Source organism: Hermetia illucens, chromosome 3 (assembly GCF_905115235.1).
Source record: "Hermetia illucens chromosome 3, iHerIll2.2.curated.20191125, whole genome shotgun sequence".
NCBI lineage: Eukaryota > Metazoa > Arthropoda > Insecta > Diptera > Stratiomyidae > Hermetia > Hermetia illucens.
The window spans coordinates 30,659,669-30,679,820 of record NC_051851.1 but is presented as its reverse complement, the minus strand read 5'-3'; the positions used below and the strand labels follow the sequence as shown (position 1 = coordinate 30,679,820).

The 20,152-nt window shown below is 41.1% G+C and overlaps 1 protein-coding gene across 3 annotated transcripts in view; it reads right to left on the bottom strand.

The window, feature by feature from the left end:
* Nucleotides 1-11,114: 11,114 nt before the first annotated feature.
* The window catches only part of LOC119651103, a 51,379-nt gene continuing 42,341 nt past the window's right edge, over nucleotides 11,115-20,152 (bottom strand). For all 3 annotated transcript variants that reach the window (XM_038054460.1, XM_038054462.1, XM_038054461.1), the window contains 5 exons: nucleotides 16,629-16,809; nucleotides 16,434-16,550; nucleotides 16,151-16,274; nucleotides 12,516-12,667; nucleotides 11,115-12,386 (listed from right to left, as the gene is read on the bottom strand). In XM_038054460.1, coding sequence (XP_037910388.1) covers nucleotides 12,162-12,386; nucleotides 12,516-12,667; nucleotides 16,151-16,274; nucleotides 16,434-16,550; nucleotides 16,629-16,809 — 799 coding nt within the window. In that variant the 3' untranslated portion in view covers nucleotides 11,115-12,161. The remainder of the gene's footprint in view (nucleotides 12,387-12,515; nucleotides 12,668-16,150; nucleotides 16,275-16,433; nucleotides 16,551-16,628; nucleotides 16,810-20,152) is intronic.

Below are 20,152 nucleotides of genomic sequence, written 5' to 3'. Positions count from 1 at the left end.
TCCCCAAGTATGCCTTTGATGTCATTAGATGAGGCAAGCGTCAAGGGTTCGTTTCTACCCGTTGTAAAAGGAGTACTTCTCCAACTCTGCTATTTCCTCTGGCATTAAGATGTATGAGACTGATGTTTCGAAATTGGCCTCAAAGTCGGGTTCATTTCTTGGCTGGGTAGAACACCTACCTCGAGTAGATGGTTTCCCAGATGGCAGCTATAATTTGTACCAAACATCATGATTCTTCTTCAGAAAACCTGCCCTACCTAACTCATTTCTTCACCTTATATTGAGGCAAGGTATCGGCTAGCTGAGTAGCTCTCACTCTGTACAGGGAGCGAAAGTGTGATGTGAAAATACTCAAATCATTAGTCCTATTTCTTTATCGGGTCCGTCGGTGTATTTCCTACCATCCGAAAGTTTTGTTCGGTAACAACCGAATTCAGCATAGGAAATGTCTTTCGAAGTTTGTTTTTGCGAAGAGCTGTAAGCAAATGAGAAATGAGATGTTCGAAACATCAACTCTATATGTCAAGTATTCAAACGAGCCAATGCGATCATGGGCGAGAATGAGTTCTGACAGATCTCTAATTTACGTTCGTTAAAATTTTGACATCATGATATGACCATTATAGTTCCGGCTTTAAGGAGATAAAATGTCGGACAAAAATCCAGTCTTGCTGTTATCCATTGCCAAGATTTTGGAAATAGCAAGTATGAAATCATCTGAAATGAAATACAAATTTTAAAAATCATCTCTGAATAAATGAAGTTGTTAGATAGTGTTTTAAATAAATAATAATTTTATTATTATCATTTGAATCATTTATACATATATAATATCTTTGCAATAGACAATTTTACAATTATCATTATTATAATCAAAAATAACACAATATGTATCTACATATGTTCCAATTTATTAAGTACAATGAGTTTTTATGTCTCACGATTTCAATCTTCTGCAAACACTTAAACAAAACGGGGGATTGTGGAGTTATCCTAAAGTCTAAGAAAAATATATCCTTAGAAAATGATTTATTATTACAATAGATTCCAAATGTAATTTCTAAAAAGCAATATTGTCTTTTCTTATTATAATCTCCATAAAAATGTTTTCTAATTTTGATAATTTCAGTTTTAGTTTAACCTACGTTGCTATGTATGAAAAATTAATTTATAAGTAATGGAAAAAAGTTAGTACCAACAATCCCTAAGTCTCATCAAGCAAAGGCAAATAACGATATTCATTTTTATTTCAACTTCAATTTTTCAAAGCAAAATTTAAAGTTGTAAAACACGGAGAGAGAGTTAATGTTTTGAAGTCATCAAAAAAAGTGAAGCAAATTATTGAGAAATCCCATTTGTTACTCGGAACAACACTTAATGGGAACCAAGGTTATCGACACAACCTCTTTTTCGGATTTTTCTCCCAGTTTGATTTTCAGTTCCATTATCAACGCACTCAACGCCGCGCAAGTGATAAGCCTGCAGCAATTGGACAGCACAAAGAACCTAGACAGCGAGATCGAAATGCTGACGCTCCAGCAACTAAGTCATCCGAATTTTAATTATTATCGAAAAAAGCAGCATAATTTCATTTTTGTAATTTGCGGAATATTTTTATCACCGATGTTACAATATTTAATGATTTTTGTCACTCGATTTTGTTCCAGGAATAGAAAATCGGCAGATTCTTAACAAGATACGAGGAGAAAAATTTCACGAAGTCTGTAGACCATTCAAAAATTTCTATAATATTTGCGCAAAAGCTGGGATTGGGTCTATCGAGGGAATACCGATCAGAACCCTCTCAGGCAGACTTAGAAAAAAGAATTTGGGAAAGCTTTCCAGGGACGTCCGGGAAGCCCACCTTTCTCCTCTATTATTCAATGCCACGAGCTTGTAAAATGACACACTCGTCAGGGTAGTGCATTAGATCTCATAGTCAATAATGGGGTGTCATCCGTTCTTTATGTTATAAACTATTCATATCACAGGGACGGAATGAGGGAGGGGATTTTAATGGCTAGATTTTATATAGGGGCATTTTCATGATTTTCTTCCGGATTTTTGGATTAGAGGATCAGCTCTGCCTCACTTCACTCGTTTTTTTTTCACAATTGATCCCAACAACCGGGATGTCTAAAGTTCCTTATTAAGGCAGTCCTAGACCGGAAATCAGTTGTTGCGCGGTTGAGAACGGTGAGAGAACAGGTGCAAAGGTTCAAAATTCTAGTGACGAGGGCTTTTCGGAGTAACCAAATAGTCTCCCGACCGTCGATATTTTCTCGACCCCCGGTGATAGATTACTTAGCCCATGCTGCGTCTAAGACTGGAAGTAGTCTAGAAAAAGAGTTGTTCAAGAGAAGTCCCTTACTTCCGCGAACACCCTTCGCAAAGTCTTTGATGGCTTTCCTCAAGAGAGGGTTTGGGCGGTTATTGTAGAAATTCATAGAAGACAAACACAACGTACACCAAATCATCAGGAATATGGTCAAGTTTCTAAAACCAAAGGATGGTAAAGACAAGAATTCTAGGGAGAAAATAATTCTTCCAGATCCTTGCAGAAATGCCAATGAAAATAGTCAAATTTACGGTAGCAGCCGTATCGGCTACAGTTACTTCTCCTAGCGCAATGCAAAGAGATACAAGGGGTTGTTATTCAGGTATTAAAAACCAAAATCTAGTCGTAGGAAGAGACAGTCAAACTACAAACAACAAATACCGTGTTTTTCTAGAGACTTCCGCAAAACCCAACATCATATACTTGTAGGCTTCGGAAACGCATGCACTTTGCGGTTCAACAGGCGGTCGGACCAGGACCGTAAAGAGGAAATCTATGCAGGTTTGGGGTGAATATTTCACAGGCCTCTGTATCATCCTTTTCTTTTCCTTCCTTTCCATTGAAATTTCTATCCCGGACCCCGAGAAATATTCGGAAGACGGCAAATCCCCCCTTTACCACCACTATCTCCATTGGTCTGGGTCGAACGTATGCGACTTACATTCTAGTAAAAAGGATGGGCAAATGAATTAGCGAACACAAAACTCCCAATGAATATTAGACGACTTCGTTATCGAAAATAATACGATCTCCATTTCCAGTACAATTCTGCAATCAGAAGTTCAACTTTTTCTCCTTTGTAGAAGAGTAAGCAACCGGAGGCCTATTTCCATATAGCCGATTCTGTTAAGGGAAGGTCGCACCGCGTCCTTGAAGAACTATTGTGCCCCCATATAGTAGATAGGCACGACAAGGAAGATACATGAAAGAGCCAGTTACAGTATCATTGAATATAGCAATGACCCATCGGAACAGTGCGGCCCAAATAGCTCAGTGATTAGAGCGCTAGGCTGTCAAATCAGGGTAATAATCAGGGGCAAACGCAATACTGACCACATCAGGTACTTTCTGTAGTATACCGTTGCGGTTTTGAATGAAGTGCTCTAAAACACTTGAAGCCCCAGGTCCAGTTGGATTGTCGCGCCAACGATCATATTATCATAACAGCAGTTTGGCAATTTGGTTTTCAACAAGTCTGTTCTACGGTCGGCACCATAGACATGACAACTTAGCATGCAGGACCTGGAAATTCCGCGCAGCCTGCAGTTTCCAATGGGAAAAGGAATAACAGGTGGGTCCTTATAATTTTCACACCGGAGCAATTTTCCCACCCTACGACTGGAAAGCTGAAAATGTTTTTCGAAAGAATAATGTCTTTGCTTGATACTGATCATGACAAGTCGAATCCAACCCGCTATATATAGTGGGGCAAATTTCCCTTTCAAAATTATGTGTGACGTCAATGTAAATCGTAATAATGACAATTAGCTAGACACCCAAATTGTATAACAGTAAAGCGAATATTTAGTTAGGATAATTGTTAACAGATGACTCTAATGCCGGGTATAAAAGGGGCGAAAACTCGGCCACAAAGTCAGTCTGATTCTAGAGTTAGAACAGATCGCCTCGAATTGTATCAGTTGAAAGAATTGTTCTATAATTAATTATGCAGTACGGTTGTATAAGTTAATGTAAAATAAACGCTTATATCAAAGTTATAGAACGGGTTTTTTTTCTTTTATCTATCAATTCAATACGAGTCTACGGGAAGCAAGTAACGTAACAAGTGACGAGTCTACGTAAAGCGAAGTACGTAACAACTTCAGAAAAGTAAAGAGGGAACTATAGGGTGACAGGATGGAAAGCCGATGTATCAGGAAGTGATACAGCGTTGAAACGCCAAGGAGATTCCAAAGCCGATGGAAGAGATTATGCAAGAAGTTGAAAAACGGCAGGAGGAAGTTGACAAGTTACAGTCCAGTCCGCTGACTTGGTCGCAGAATTCAAACACGGGACGCACTGTCAAGATCGGTATCTTGAATTCAAAAATCCCTACTGGACAACATGTTATTTTATTATCTTATGCGTCCACAAAAAAAAAGCTCATTCGTGTTAGGCAATGAATCTGAAGCCACTAGGAGGACTGCATTGTATAATCGAAGATAAAAATTTGTCTCTCGTATTCTAAATCAAATCTGGAAAAGTATAAAGCTGAGTGTGTTCCGTAACGAGCGTCATGTCTTCGTCCAGATAAACATTACTCTCATAAGTAGTATGGAACCAACTAGATATATGGTTCTTCCTCCCAAAACTTCTTTAAAAAATACATTCTCTCTCGTGTCTAAATTTTGTAAACAAAGGACAATAAATTCTGCAAAATTAAAACAAAAATGCTTGATATAATTTTAATTTCAATTTATATGTTTTTATTTGAGCCGTTCGCAAAATTAGGACAAATCTTTAAAAATATCTTTTTTACGTTATTCTTTTTATTTATTGATTTTTGCATTTTCATTTATTATTTGATTTCCATTTTTTCTAATAAATGGTAGTAGTAAGTTATTCAAACTCTTTTTCAAACTGGCGTCTCTCTCTTGATTTTTTTGTTCATTATAAGTAAAGACAACAAATTTACAAACGTTTTTACTTTTGTTTGATTTTCTAGCAATATGTAACGGATAAGGCCTATTTTTGAGTGAAGCATAAAGTATAGATTTTTTTCTTTCTTATTTATTTATATTTTCTGCTTTTCAAAAAATACTATTGATTTCCCTTTTATTCATGGAGTAAAAGTTATCGTTGATTGAACGCAATCTATTTGGTTTTTTGATAATATTTCAAGTTTTTCTGATACGTGTCATAAAAAGATTTATTTTCTCACGGCAATTTGGAAATTTCATTCATATTGAAGTCTGAATCGAATACCCCCACAATGAATTTAGAAATAATTTTTTTTTGTATGATATGAGGTGGTAGTTATGAAATGAGGGGAAATGTGCGTATTTCGTCAAATGTATCGAACAATATATAAATGCTTCCCCGTCATGTTGTGATATACATATGTACAATAGTTTTGTCAGTGCAATGCGGCGAATATGAAAAATATAATAAATACCATTTGCATCTTCCCATCGGAATCTTTCCTTCTTTAATATGAATGTACTTTCCGGTATGCGCTAAATTATTATCAAAAAAAAAGAGTCAAATAAAGAGTTAATACATTAGACCATAAGGGCATGATACTTCACATTCAGCACTATCAACCAAGTCATCGGCCTCCAAACGCTGCGAATTGAGACAAGACCTACGTTGTTTTAAACTACTTTAGACAAGCCAACCCCAAAGTAGTAAGCTGAAAAGTCATTAGAAAACAGAGGCAGTACCTTTTCAAAACAATATAGTTAACTCCCGAGATGGTTTGCTCTTTGGCCATCCATCTACTCCTTCCATTCCCCTGAAGAAATCAAGGCCGAAATATTCTATTATCAACGACTTCCCCAATCAATCCAACAACTTCAAACAAGATTCTGTACAACAGGTGACCAAAATTCCCTGTCATCCTTTGGACAGTAGTAACACTAAAAAATGTCAAATATCATGGTCCCCGGTTAACTGCAATAACACTGCAATGAAGAGGTCCATGCTGCAGCGACCAGTGCCCTAAACTCTGACATTGTCATGGAGAATTTGCTATTTAAAGCTGACACGGTGAAACTAGTTACAGTTTACGGAATAATGCAGTGGAAAGAAAAGTATAAACCAAACCAGGTCTGTATTGATCTACCCTTTACCGGAACCTTTCCCAACTTCGCCGGCACTAGTTCAACAAAATTAAAACTAAGGCCGGAGCCATCAACATGAGATCATTATAGTATAAGGGAAACGGTCCAATATCAAGTCCAAATACAACTTTTTGGGGAAGTTTAATTCGTTGATTAGCTTTTTTAAAGATTATTTCAGCGGATTCTGTACGGAATTCCCATTGGAATATTGCCAGCCATGGATCTCGGAGTTAATGCCGACAATAAACTCCGCTTTGGCACCCACTGCCCCGAAATCACCCATCGGACTGCAAAATTGTCCGACTTTATACTTTGCTCCTCCTCTGATTTGACTTCAACACCCTTATGAGATGTATCCTCAAGTATCCCTCACGTAATTGTGATTGTCTTGCCCTTGAAAAGGTTCAACGTGAATTCATTCGTTCTCTCTACAGAAAAAAAGAAACATTGCTCGTGTGGACTACCCCCTCCCGCCTCCATTTTCTAAACATCTCTTTCCATTCAAACTTTCGTCAGGTCTGCGTCTTATAATACAAGCAACGCAGAAATTTTCAACATGCCCTTCGCGGAGCACGAAATCTATTTCAATTCAATTTCAAGACTTTGTTGACGCACAACAGCTTTGATCACTATTTTCAAATAAATTTTCGTAGCCAACGTATCTGCACATCCAGATTGATGGATTGACAACATCACGACAGGGTCCGTGTCCACTAGTTAAGAATACTTCATCAAATTCAAAAAATATAAAACACCATGTAATAACAAAACTACTGGTAGGGAAACTTTGAACGTTGTGGGAAAAGGATACACTAAATCATTCAAATCGTTCATAAGAGGCTTCAAATATTGGCACTTAAAAACGATTGTAGGTTCCAGGTATTTCAAAAACTTCGTTGTGTTCTTGCCGCCCCGAACAAGAACAGGATAAATACGTTCGCCTTTACCGCTGCCAAGATCAAGCCCGAAGTCGACCAGAAAACTTAGGATCCTTGTGCTGCATCTCCTGAATAACTGAGGCAGGTGAAACATGGATTAAGATGTCACCCGCCGTAAATCGTGCGTGCATTTTCCACTAGGTCCGTTGATTTTTCAAGTTCCGCACATCAATTAAATGACACGTGAAATTTTGATTAATGACTCGTAAGTAGTAGAGTAGTAGAGTATCGATAGGAACCCCCCCCCCCCCACACACAATCCCGAGTCTGGCTAGCACACAGGCGTGCAAACGCGTGATGGTGCGACACGTCAGTGGAGCTTCGGTATTTGTGGGTGAACCTTCATTGTTTTGGAATACCTCTGCTCTCCTATTCAACTTACTTACGTCATTACACTCAACAGCTCTATCATGATAACTGGGAGTATTAATATAAGCGATATGTGAAAACGTTTCTGAAAAATACCGCCACAAGAAATGGCCAAATTTAAATTGAATCTGAATAAAACTGAATTTTTGACGACAGATCCTAATGAAACAGCCACTATCGCTGCCAACGGCAGTTACCTACCCCGAACTGCGTTATGAAATTGCTGCACGCATTGACGCAACCTGGATGAAGTGGCAATCTTTATGAGTAACGTATCAACGAACGTCTCAGATCTAAAGTTTACGGCAGTGTCGTCTGTCCTTTATGGTTCTGAGTTTTAACCGACTATAAAAAACAATGCTTCAAGTAATGGCGACGAAAATGCCGCGTTGAAAGAGTGGTGTAACATGCTTTGATCATATCCGAAATGAGGATATCCGCAGTCAATTTGGGAACGCAATAATCCTGGAAAAATTGCGAGAGAGGCATCTTCGATGATATCGTCACGTAATTCGCGCTAAGGAGAATTCACTTATCAAGATTGGGCTGAATATCGGAGTCGATGGGGAACGATCAAATGCGACCAAAAAAAGCGTCTTTCGGTAATGGAGACGAAGATGTTGCGTTCAACTAGTGGCGTGACACGTTTCGATCACATCCGAAATGAGGATATCGGCGATCGTTATGGGATTGCCCTGATCGTGGGAAAATTGCGAGAAAGGCGTCTTCGATGGAATGGTCACGCAATTCATGCTACGAGAATTCACTTGCCAAGATTGGTCTGAACATCCAAGTCGATAGTAAACGACCAAAAGGCAGGCCGAAACAACGGTGGCTTGATACGCTGGATGGGAATTTAAAAGTCTCGAGATTGCACCCAGATCAGGCATTCGATAGAGCCAAATGGCGAAACCGATCACGACGTGCCGACTCCATTTGTGAACGGGTCGTCCCAAAAGAATTGAATTTTGTGCAAAACAACATCGAACATCGGTTGCTGAGGACATGATTTTTGAAGCCAATAATGACCCGACCCTCATACAACACATGATTATGAAACGTGGGTCTACGAGTTTGACATGGAGACAAGTCAACAATTGTCCAAGTAGTGCTTCGAAGAAAGAAAACAGAATGTGACGAGAGAGCTAAAGGCCATCCCTTCAAAGGCGCACGTGGATGGATTTTATTTTACAAAAAATAAATTTGCCTGAAAGTTAAGTCGTTTTTGTTTTATTGACAAATTTGCGGTACGTTTTGATCATAGAGTATGCATGGCATTTTTGAATAGAAAATTGGGGGAGACAACTTATGTAGAGTTTCTCCTTCTTCTGCAGCCGTTGCCTCGTTCGGTAGTGGGATCGGTTCACTAGCCTGGCTTCACTATTATTCTCGCTGCTAAGCTTGGTCCAGGTGTAGTTGAGAACAACTTAATCCACCATCTAAAGTAGCAAGCAACCGCTGTTGCCTTCCAGTCATTTCCTATTGACTGCAATGTTTAGGCTCGTCTTAGCTAGCGAGTTCTCTTCGGCGCAGATTTTATAACCAATAGACAGTTCTGACGACATGCGAGATTCTCCCCGAGCCCAGAATAGACATTTCAACAGAAAAAAGGGATAATAGGGGGCCCACACCACCATATAGATATACCAATAGAAGCGCGCAAATTCTAAGGAAGTCTCTACAGACGCCAATACGATGGGATTAGCAATTCGGAAATTATCTTTCAAAGCAGGAATTCACGGCCAGCGATACAGACTCTTGTTTTTCATTATCGGCTCTCTATATTGACGATAGACAGATGACAACAACCAATCCCAAAACCTTGCAAGATTTATTGAGGGAATTGAGAAAAGATTTCAAAATAACTTCAAAATCAGCATATTATTTACTCTAGGTAAGGAAATGAGCTCTCCCGGCGAGCATAGTACTTTACTCGTAGATGCACACAATCATGAAGTTTTCAATCCTAACGTACGGCGCTGAGCAAGAAATACAAAGAAAACTTAATCCGATCCAAAGAACTCCGCTGCAGTCTTACCTGGCAGATGTCATCAACATTCTCTTACACCTCCCCTGTGGCCGTCTAAAGTATTCTTTTCCGATGAATCAAAAAAGGTCTGTGAAGTTTTCAGGCATTTCGAAGTCGGTGCGGGAGCATTTTCGAATACGCACAGTGCAGCCGCATCGTACTATCTTCCAGAATACACCAGTGTATTTGATGACTGAGCTTGAACCGAATCCTAAACCTAACATAACTAATCTGACCGACAGCCAAACGGCCATTGGGATTTTGTACTCAGTGTCGACATCCTACAAGCTCGTGGAGTAACGCAAACGCTCAAAGTCACTCTCCTCTAGGTTTCTGGTCAGAACATTCCAAAAGAATGTAGAGCAGAATGAGCGGACCGACGCCTGACGAGGCTCAATTCTGGACAGTCGCTCGGTGGGCGGAGTTGGCTTCTCCCTGGCGACCGTAAAATGTGATATCTACCAGCACTACCTGTTACCCGCCGACGTTAGATGACGAAGACTCACCTGTCAAGGATGATTTGATGCATCTACAACAAAAGCCGATCGCGAGAGCTTTAGACCAGGCGCATGCAAATGCATACAAGAATACGGCGTCTTGCACGGGACACTTTCCAATATGGACCATGCCGCTAGCCTCGGCATATCCTGCAATTCGCATATCGAAGTAGAGAAAGAAATTTCCAGGCATTTCCTTTGGGGACATTTCTTCAGGTACCTCAGAGAGTTCTAGCAGTAGAGTAGCGGAGTTGCTATCTTTCGTAAAGGTTACGGGCCAAGAAGACCACATACAGGAGATTTATCCACTAGCGCATCGTTTACATTTTATGGTGGAAGAAAAGCATTGCGCATGTTCGACGTTCTTCAATCGTTTGTGCGTGACAAATTCCGTACTTTTTTTATTATGGTGTTGGTGCAATGATATTCCGTGGCACCTAAAAACTCGATTTGATCCTCCTGTATGTAGTCTTGCTACGGGCTGACTTTGCAGATCTGATCGGGCTAGATTCTGCCTTCGTTGTTCTCCCACGGAATTACGATATTAGAAGTATCTGGCATCAAAGCAGCCCACCACAGCGAAAATTGGGCTCCCCGGAGCTCCCTTTATCTACCTACCATTTGCTTGAAATTAATCAAAAGGGCAATCTCATATGGAGTAGTCAAAGATTATCTCAAGAAGGTTTTAAACAGATTCAATGCTTGTGTCAACGCCAATGGTAAAGGGTACAAAAATCATAAGCTGGGAAAAGTACGCAGAAGGACCACTTCTCATTACGGTAAGCTATCAAAGCGTTAATGTATCTGATGCTTGAAGCAAGAGCAGACTTGGCCTATAGCGTGGGTTCACAGTTCTCACTCTCCCAAAAGTAAGCAACGGTAAGCTAGTTACCCGTCGTGGGGGAATGTTTAAATTATACCGATTTTGGCGGATGGTTCACTCAATTTCTGTGGGGTGTTCATCTATACGGGTGGGCCAATTTCTTTGCTGAATCAGAAATAGTCGATGGTCACCACATCGACCACAGGGGCTGAAGTTAGAACAGCAAAGGTAGGTGTCAAGAAACCCTTTGGGTTAAAAGACCCGATTTTAAAATTTATTTAAAGAAAGATGCAATAATCAAAAAATCTTTAAAATTGCCAAAAAAAGAAAAACAAATGTTATTTATATAAAATATATTATACACGTATAAAAAATATACAAGAACAGAACAAAAAACATAATATATGAAAACATTATGCATAAATTGTTGCAGATTTTCCAGAAAATAAATGACAAAACTAAAGGTGGTATAACTATTCAACTACATATACATGAGATATATAAGCAATAAATATATGGAAGGGTGCAAATTCGATTTGTAAATTCTGGAGGAGATCTTGTTAAGTAGGAGCCCATTTTTGTCAAACGACTTCAACGAAATATGTAGAAAATAAAAAGCTACCATTAACAGACTTTAAAAATTCAAAAACGTTCAAAACAAATGTTAAAATAAACAGTGCCCTCGACACTTGTAAATGTCCGTAGTGAGCATCGATCCGACGACACCAGCCTATTCAAATGAAACAGGGCAAATTGATAAAGGACTAGTAAAAACAAAAACTCTGTTAGGATTGTCAATTTGTGTGAAGTTTAAAGAACATTACACTAATATTTCCTGGTTTATACCTTAAATAAGTGGAAAATACAATAGAGAGTAAAAATTATTCAAGAAGTTGTCTCCTGAAACGTATCTGCTATGTTTTCATGGAAATATAAAATTTAAATTAAATTAATGCACGCGAGAATATCTATCGATGGTGGAATATATTGGAGCACGTATCAGATATTACATACGTATTGCATGCTATTAAAAAACTTCCAAGTTAATATATTTTTTTCTGTCTGTCGCTATAATAATTAACAATGCTATTTTGTTTTTTATTCATTAAATTTGGAACAAGTTTCTCTTTTAAATATTGTATTATTTCTCTTGTAAATTGTAATGTGTTATGTTAAACTTTGCTTCATTCTGTATATCTTCTTAAGTAACATTTTGCATTTCGAAAAGCTTTCGAGATTTCTTTCACCGAGATTCCATGTGTTATGGTGTTTTGCGTTCCAGTTTTTGGAAGATTCGTAAAGTTCGTCACTAACAATTTATTTTTGTATTTCCTTGTGCTTTCTTATAAACACACTCCGCACTTTAATATCTTAGTATCTAATGACTAAACAAGATTTGTGACAGCTGTTGTGTCCATATGTTGTATAAGTGTTCGCATAAATGCCATTTCTTTTCGAGCATTCTCTAGAATTACTTTTGGATCGTCCGAAGTACAACGAAGACAATTCGGAGCAAAAACCATAGCCAAATTTGATGAGTCCATTTTTGTGCATTGTACGACATCGGGTTGGGAGAATTGTTGAAGGAAATGTATGAGATACATTAAAACCTGATTAGGAGGAAAGAAAAGGAAATATTGAAGTTTAAGTTGAAAAGTTCAATCGACAGAGATACTTGAAATCAGTTCAGAAAGCCAAAATCTATTAAGTATTTTAAGTAAATTAATCTTTCAACTTACAAGTTTATTGAGGCTGGGCAATTTATTTATTATTCTATCTGCTTCTTCGGGATCTTCAGTTTGCACACACTCACTGTACAATTCATCCGGTATAAGTGGATCATATAATTCACGATACCACAATTTAAGTAAGCTAGCCGGTGCATGCGCATCTGTGAAAGAAAGAATTACATTTTTTAGTAATTATGGACAAAATTATGTGATTAACTTTATAACAGTAGTAAAGGGGTCAAGCAGTGCACTGCAGGATAGACTGCCGCGGAACATAGTTCCCTGAGGCCAACCTATCTCTCTCGGAGGATGAGCTGTCTCTCCTCTGGGGCGGTACGTGGCTTTTCAGGGGCCAAGCCTCGCGTCTACCAAGACCCTAAGTGTGTGGTGATAGCCACACCCTGTACGAGGTGGCCCTACTATTAACAAACCGCTACGGATCTAGACTGGGGAGTCGAAAAACACCTTCCCCTATCCAGGCTGTCATGCGAACCATGCCCATTGGATAGTTTGCAGTCGGGGGTAACTGACTTTATTCAAACGGAGCCTCACTGATACCTGATCACCTCAGTGAGTAAGTTAGATCTTACCGTGCTACGGGGCGCTATGAGACGGCGGACCTCCTAACCCCCATACTCGTGGGAATCAAATGAGTACAAGCAGCAAAGAAAAAAAAAACAAAAACCAAGAAAGCGGGGCCCCGTACCGCACAAAAACTGGTTAATCAAGTGGAGGCACATCTCGGGAATACTGAGAAGTTGGGACGTCAAGCAATGGATCCAAGCTTAACACTGGTATACTGCGTGGGTAACAATCAACGAACGCCAATGCTCAAAAAGCAGGGACCAGCAAAAGCACGTCTGCGATAAACATATTAGACGCCAGAAAGGAGGCCGGTATCAGTGGCGCAGGTGTTAAATGGTACCTGGACTATCTGAAAGAAGACCTGAAACCAGAAGAGGCCCTTAAGAAGGCTCAGGATAGACCTAAGCCATCCCTACCGGAGCCGAGAAAGGGGGGAGTAGCAGAGATCAGCCCGCATGAAGGGAATGCTCCCAAAAAATCCAAACCTGAACCCAGAGGGAAAAAACTCGGGCAGGTCACGGGTGAACGCAGGACTCAGGAAGTTCGCCATTACCTATGCTAGTGCAGTCAAGGGCATTCGACTGGCCATACTGCAAAAAATATTTCCCGAGCAAATACGCACTCGGGAGGAGCAGGAAACCTTTAAGGACCTTATCGTCAGGCAGATGTGCAAGGGATGGACTTAGAAACTTCGAAACTTTCACCGGGATACGCTTTCGACCAGGCCTTATACTGGTGGACTGCGCGACGGAAAACACTACAGAGTGGATTAGAACCATAGTTCCTAGATTGCCAGGCTCGGAAGGGGTGAAACTGTCAACATGTGCTGGGGATGATATACCAGGAGCCCACATGGTGGCAGTTTTTCTCCCAAAAGCCGCGACAATGAAACGGAAGACCTTATGGGCCTCCTAATCGCTCAGTCTTCAGAAGCAAGGTGGAGGGCAAGGGTAAACTCCTCACGATGGGGGTAGATGACCGATCCCTGAAGGCAATTAAACGTCGGAGTTGCCATATCAACTACCGATTTGGCAACATACCCGTGCATGTACACAGGGAAAAGCCGAGGAAAGACACCTCGGAGGAGACACCGGGTGAAAAGCATACCGAGGTCCCCGAAGTCTCGAAAGCCATAGAAGCGGAAAGGACTGGATCAACCAGGGAAGTAGACCTGCTGTCCATTGAAGAGCAGAAGCTGGATGACTTAGACCTAGGACTCCTAGGGCTTATGGTGGACAGCGATGCGCAGGAAAGCACCATGTCGGAGGAAGGCGATACTTCGACAGTGGAGAAGAGCTCCAAACAATAATCGAGCCAATAGCCAGCACTAAGATAGCCCAGATAAACCTCCACCATGCGAAAGCTGCATCTGCAGTAATTGCAAGGGAAAGTTCCAAGGAGAACATTGAAACAGTGCTGGCTCAGGAGCCCTGGGTATACCGGGGGCAGATTCGCGGTCTGCAAGGAGGAAGTATGCAGGTAATTTGGGACTCCTCTTGTGAAAAACCAAGAGCTTGCATAATTCTTAAACGTAATTTCTTAACCGGGGACCTTGTGGATATCCAAGTCTTATTGGAAGCCGGAAGGAGCACTTAAGAAGCAGTCGTGGCACGAAATCCGGGCTCTACCGGAACAAGTCGCAAAACTGGCGAAGTATTATGAGAAGAGGGCGTTACCACTTCTCCTCGGCTAAAATGCCAACGCCCACCACAAAGTCTGGGGAAGCAACGACACCAATCGAAGAGGTGAGTACATTCTTGAATTTATTCTTAGCAATAAGTTAGAAATATAAAACACAGGGAACACTCCAACATTTGTGACCAGCACTAGACAGGAGGACATAACTCTAAAAAATACTCTAATGAACCGAATGGTCATGGATGAACTGGGTAACTCCGAAATAAAAAGAATAATAAGGAATCCCAGAAGAACGGATTGGGGATTCTATGTAACGCTTCTGAGAAACAACATTGCCCACCATTACATTAGAAGGACATTAGGAGCGAACTGGAACTAGAAACAGTGTTGGAAAACTTCAACGCAGTCGTCATTGACGCATATGAGGTCAGCTGTCCGGCTAAGACAGTTAAGTCATCGAGGGATGTACCAGGGTGGAACAGAATCCTGGCCAGAATGAGAACAGAGGCACGAAAACTCTTCAACCGGGGACTGGCAAATGTACAAAAATGCTCTGACTGCGTATAGCAACGCGATCAGGGAAGCAAAACGGAACAGCTTCGGGGAATTCTGTGAAGGGATCGAACAGATCACAGAAGCAACCAGGCTTTACCAGGCTGTAGCCAAAGACAGGGCAATATCCTCTGTGTGGTTGAAGAAAGAAGATGGGACATTTACTGAGAATGAGGAGGACAGAGTACACCTGCTTCTCAGAACTCATTTCTGGGGTCCTAATCCACAGCGGCAGACGACAACATTCTGCCTGACACCCCAACGGAATCTAGGGTAAGGTGGGCAGTGGGAACTTTTAAACCACTGAAATCACCCGAAGTAGATGGAATTTTTTTTTTGACATAAGAAATGAAGAGGAACGGTTGAGGGGACTATACTGGTCGGGCCTACTAGGGATGGGGGAGTCCAGGGTGCTTATTGGGGGATACGAACCCATGCGCACAAAGGATTGCTGAAACCTCACCAAAAAGAATATCCGAATCATGGCGGGGATTCTCACTGGTCACTGTCGGCTGAACTATCACCTAGGGAAGCTAGGGATATTTACGGACACTGCCTGCAGGTTTTGTAAGGAGTGTGACGAAACCTGTAGACACGTCCTGGGAAAGTGTCCAGCACTTGTGCAAAGTAGGTCGAGGCATCTGGGAGAGCACTTAATACCAGATGCAAAGTTGAAAGATCTGGAAATAGGGAACATACTAAAGTTCCTGACGGTTATAGGCTTGCTTGAGATACTATGATCAACAGGTACACTGTAACCAGTAAAAGGGGCACAATAGTTCTTTAAGGACGCGGTGCGACTTTCCCTTAACAGAATAATAATAACAGTAGTAAAATTGGTTGATTTGGTTTAATCAAAAAACACTTACCCATTGTATTCTTATGTTCAGGAACTTCCCACCGATCTAATCGACTCTTCAAACAATTAACTTCATCAACGTCAGCCGAAACTCGGAAAATGCCTTCAGTCTGCTTTCCGTTTAGCAATAAGACCTGTTAAGATGATGAATAACAAATTATAAATAATTGCTGAAAGAAAGTGCACTCAAATGCCTGGAACATTTTTTATGATACATAATCTTGGAATTTGATAAAAATGAGCAAAAAATGAAAACAAAATTCATGTTCTCATATGTATAAAAGGAAACCTACTTGTTCCGACAAAGTAACTTGTATCCATGGCAATTTTCTTTCCGGGTATTTATCCTTTTGCAGTTCCATCACTTCATGGAGAGTATTTCCAAACATACTATCGCGTAAAATCTGACCCTGATCAAAAAAGAAGGCAAACATATGTTAGAATTTAAAGATAAATTCGAAATTCAAATCTAACAATATTAAACTTACCCGAGCTTGTTCGATTTCGTCGTCTGTTGGCTTTTTAATGGGTCTTTTGCTTGAGTTTCCGATTCGATCCAAACGACGACAGCAAACAGTCGCGTAATGTGATATTTGTACGTGGATTGGCCACTTACCAACATCTGGAAAGCTCGTCGCGAATGTAGGATCGCGATGACGATTCATATAACTGGAAAATATTAAAAATGGCTTGGGAGATTTTACTCGTTTATAAATTTTATGTGAATCAGAATGGCCTTCCTCTAGCAAATTAGCTGGGCGCGTTAAATATGAAAATGTTATTGGGAATGTAGGCTCGATAGTCAATCTTACTTATGCGTTACCAATTTGCCGCCACTTCTTGCTTTTGTCCCTCGTTTTATTCGATTCAGTCATGATATTTGACATAAAATCGTGACCAAAATTAGAGTCATTCCTACATAAATGTTGTATTTTCAACTGTTTTGACATCATTATTTCAATTTCAGATAACGCTTCAATTTTATGGGGGAGGAGACGATGAAAACTCTTGACGGTCAAACCCTTAAAGTCACCGCTTAAATTTTTTTTTAAATACTATCATGATAAAGTTGGAATTTTCAACTCTACCCTGGTAAGAATCCCCCCTGGGAAGATATGCATGAACAAGGAGAAGGTCCTCCCTCTATAACCCTGTTAAAAAATTGCGGAGGCGACCCCCCCCCCCCCCCTTTAAAAAGTTATGGTGCCACAAAGTGGGGCTATTTTTAGATTAAAACAGGATTCCATCTCCGCAGGTGGGATGGAGAGTATGAAAGGAAATGCGAGAGATCCCCTTTCTCAAACGCCATTGATTAACCGCAGTGGCCACTCTTCCTTCTTAAAAAGTTATGGCGCTTCAAATGAAGGATATTTTGATACCGTCATGATAAAGTTGGATTTGATAGTCTCATTCTCCGTAAAGGAAGGGTTTAAAGAAGAAGAATCTTCGCTTCTAATACAGTGGAATCCCTATAATTTGTCCATCGATTATTCGTATCTCCGTCTAATTCATCCAAATTTTCCAATATCCAAAATCAATTTTCTTTATTATGCGCTCCCGATAATTGGCAATCCCGATATTTCGTACCAAATCATCAGTCCCTTGACCATGCGAATTATCGGGATTCTATTAAATTAAAAATTGTGGCGGCCATCCCCCGTTTAAAAGTTATGGCACCCCGAAAAGGGGCTGTTTCCGTATTATTCATAAGCTTATTGTTAGGACAATTATCTACGCGATGAGCAAAGAAGGTTACATAGAGAACCAGTCCTTACCCCGCCATTCACTCAGCATCCACGCGGGTGCGGAAAATTAAAGTAAGAGAGAGGTTGCGGACCACACGCAGCTTCAATGTACAATGAAGATTTCATGTCGGCAAAGTTCGCTACACGTCGCAAGGTTCGTTCTGATGTCAGATTGCGGCGCTTTTTGTTTTCGGCTGCTAGTTTTGAATGTAATTAATTTAAATGAATTCGTTTTGAGAACTGCCACTCAATAAAATCTTTTTAAATTCGCGGACATGCCTGATGTATACCGCCTCGATAAAAAAAAAACACACAAAAAGCACAATCTGGAAGGAATTAACAGCGGACGGTAGCTGACTATATGTTGCCACCAGAGCTGCAACTATTTCCTATGCACAAGACCACGAATTTATATTGAAAGATATCAGCATATTAAAGACGGACGCCAGTTGTATCATCCAGACCGATGGTATGCACTTGCGATCAACATTTTCAGAGGAAAAAAAGTATTTTCCGCATTCACGAAAGCAAAATCCAATCGGAGACCGTAGTCGGTCCCAAGCCCGGTTGTGAAAGGAGGAGGAATGGATAGATTCAGTCTGAATGGCTGTACGCCATCGCACACAATAACCAGCAGCATTACTCCACCTGCTGCACCTGTTTCGCCACAATCGACCGCTTCAGCATGTTCGCGTAGGCACCAGATGAAGTGGACTAAGGAAATGAACCTCTTCATCATCCCCTCCTACTACAAAATAACGACAGGGGCGGGTATAACATCTTACCGCCCTTGTTGCACCAGAGATTCGTCGAGCGTTTCCCGCAATTCGCGCACGTGACTTTGCAGCGAGTCGCAGACCAGTACCGCTTTATAACTCAAAGCGACACAATCCCGGCCATCATCAGAGAACGTGTTCGACTTGAGGTCATCGCGGAAACTGGTGACCAAGAGTCGATGGGGGCAGAGGTGGTGGCATCAACAACACCACGCCACACTGCAGGCAACAGTTTGAGTACTTGCCGAAGCACTCTTCTCCACGGTCCAGCTGAGGTTTGGGACGAATTCCAAAAAGCGTGTATAGAATTCTTGAATGCGGATCCTTTGCATAGACCAAGTATTCCCAGGCTCTAAGCATCTCCAGCAACTACGAGAATTCTATCTCAAATCAATGGTGCATCTCGACTGTATGCTGATATATCGCCGCTGCAGCTACAATCACTTGTGCATTGTGGTGCAGTTGCCCGTAGTTCAAATTCTGGACACACTAAAGCAGAAACTTTCTGTCGTATGGAATCGGTTACGCGTTACGGTAACGCGAAACTCACTCCAGACGTGTCCAGAATGCAACATACGCGAGGAACGGCGGAGCTTTTTCAGATCTCTCAATGAATCCCAACAGAGCATCCAGACAGCACAGTTTTCGGGAAAGGAAGCGAAAGAATATTGGGGTGGACTTTGAGGGTTACCCACCCAGCATGCTGAGTGGCTCACCGTCGAAGGCACTCGCCATGCCAATACGCCTAGCATGAACTTTGCGGTTGTTACCGAAGAGGAAGTTCTACGAGCCATAAACAGCTCGAAGGACTGGAATGATCCAGGTCTGGATCGGGCGCATACTTTTTGGTATGAGAAATTTACCAGCGTACACAGTCGGTTGGCAAACAGCATGAATGAGGTCATGAGTTGACCGAAGGAATTTCCACCCTTCCTTACTGCGGGGATTACCCCGCAGAGACAAGACCGATTACATGCTCTACAAATTCATAACATCCATTATTAGTGGAAGGGTCAATGCGCACCTCGAGACCAATAACATTCTGTACGAGGAACAGAAGGGCTGCCGAGTTGGATCAAAGGGTTGCAAAGAGCAACTCATTATCGACTCAGTAGTTGTAGGATAAGCAACTAGAGGCCAAAGCAACCTCTATAGTTGCTACATCGATTATGCCAAGGCTTTCGATAACGTCCCGCATACCTGGCTAATCGATGTCGATCGATGTAATCCTGTCCTAATTTTTGGCGTCAATCATGAAATTATCAGTGACTTAATCTGAGAGTGCCAATACCTCAGAGCCCATCCATATACGGAGAGGCATCTACCAGGGGGATTCGTTGAGTCCTCTTTGATTTTGCATGGCCCTGAACCCCTTTTCATGGCTACTGAATGATGCTAGAAGGCATGGTTTCGCAATCAAATATGGCCTACGTGCTAAGTGCGAACTGACACACTTGATGTACTTAGATGACATCAAGCTGTGTGCTGGTA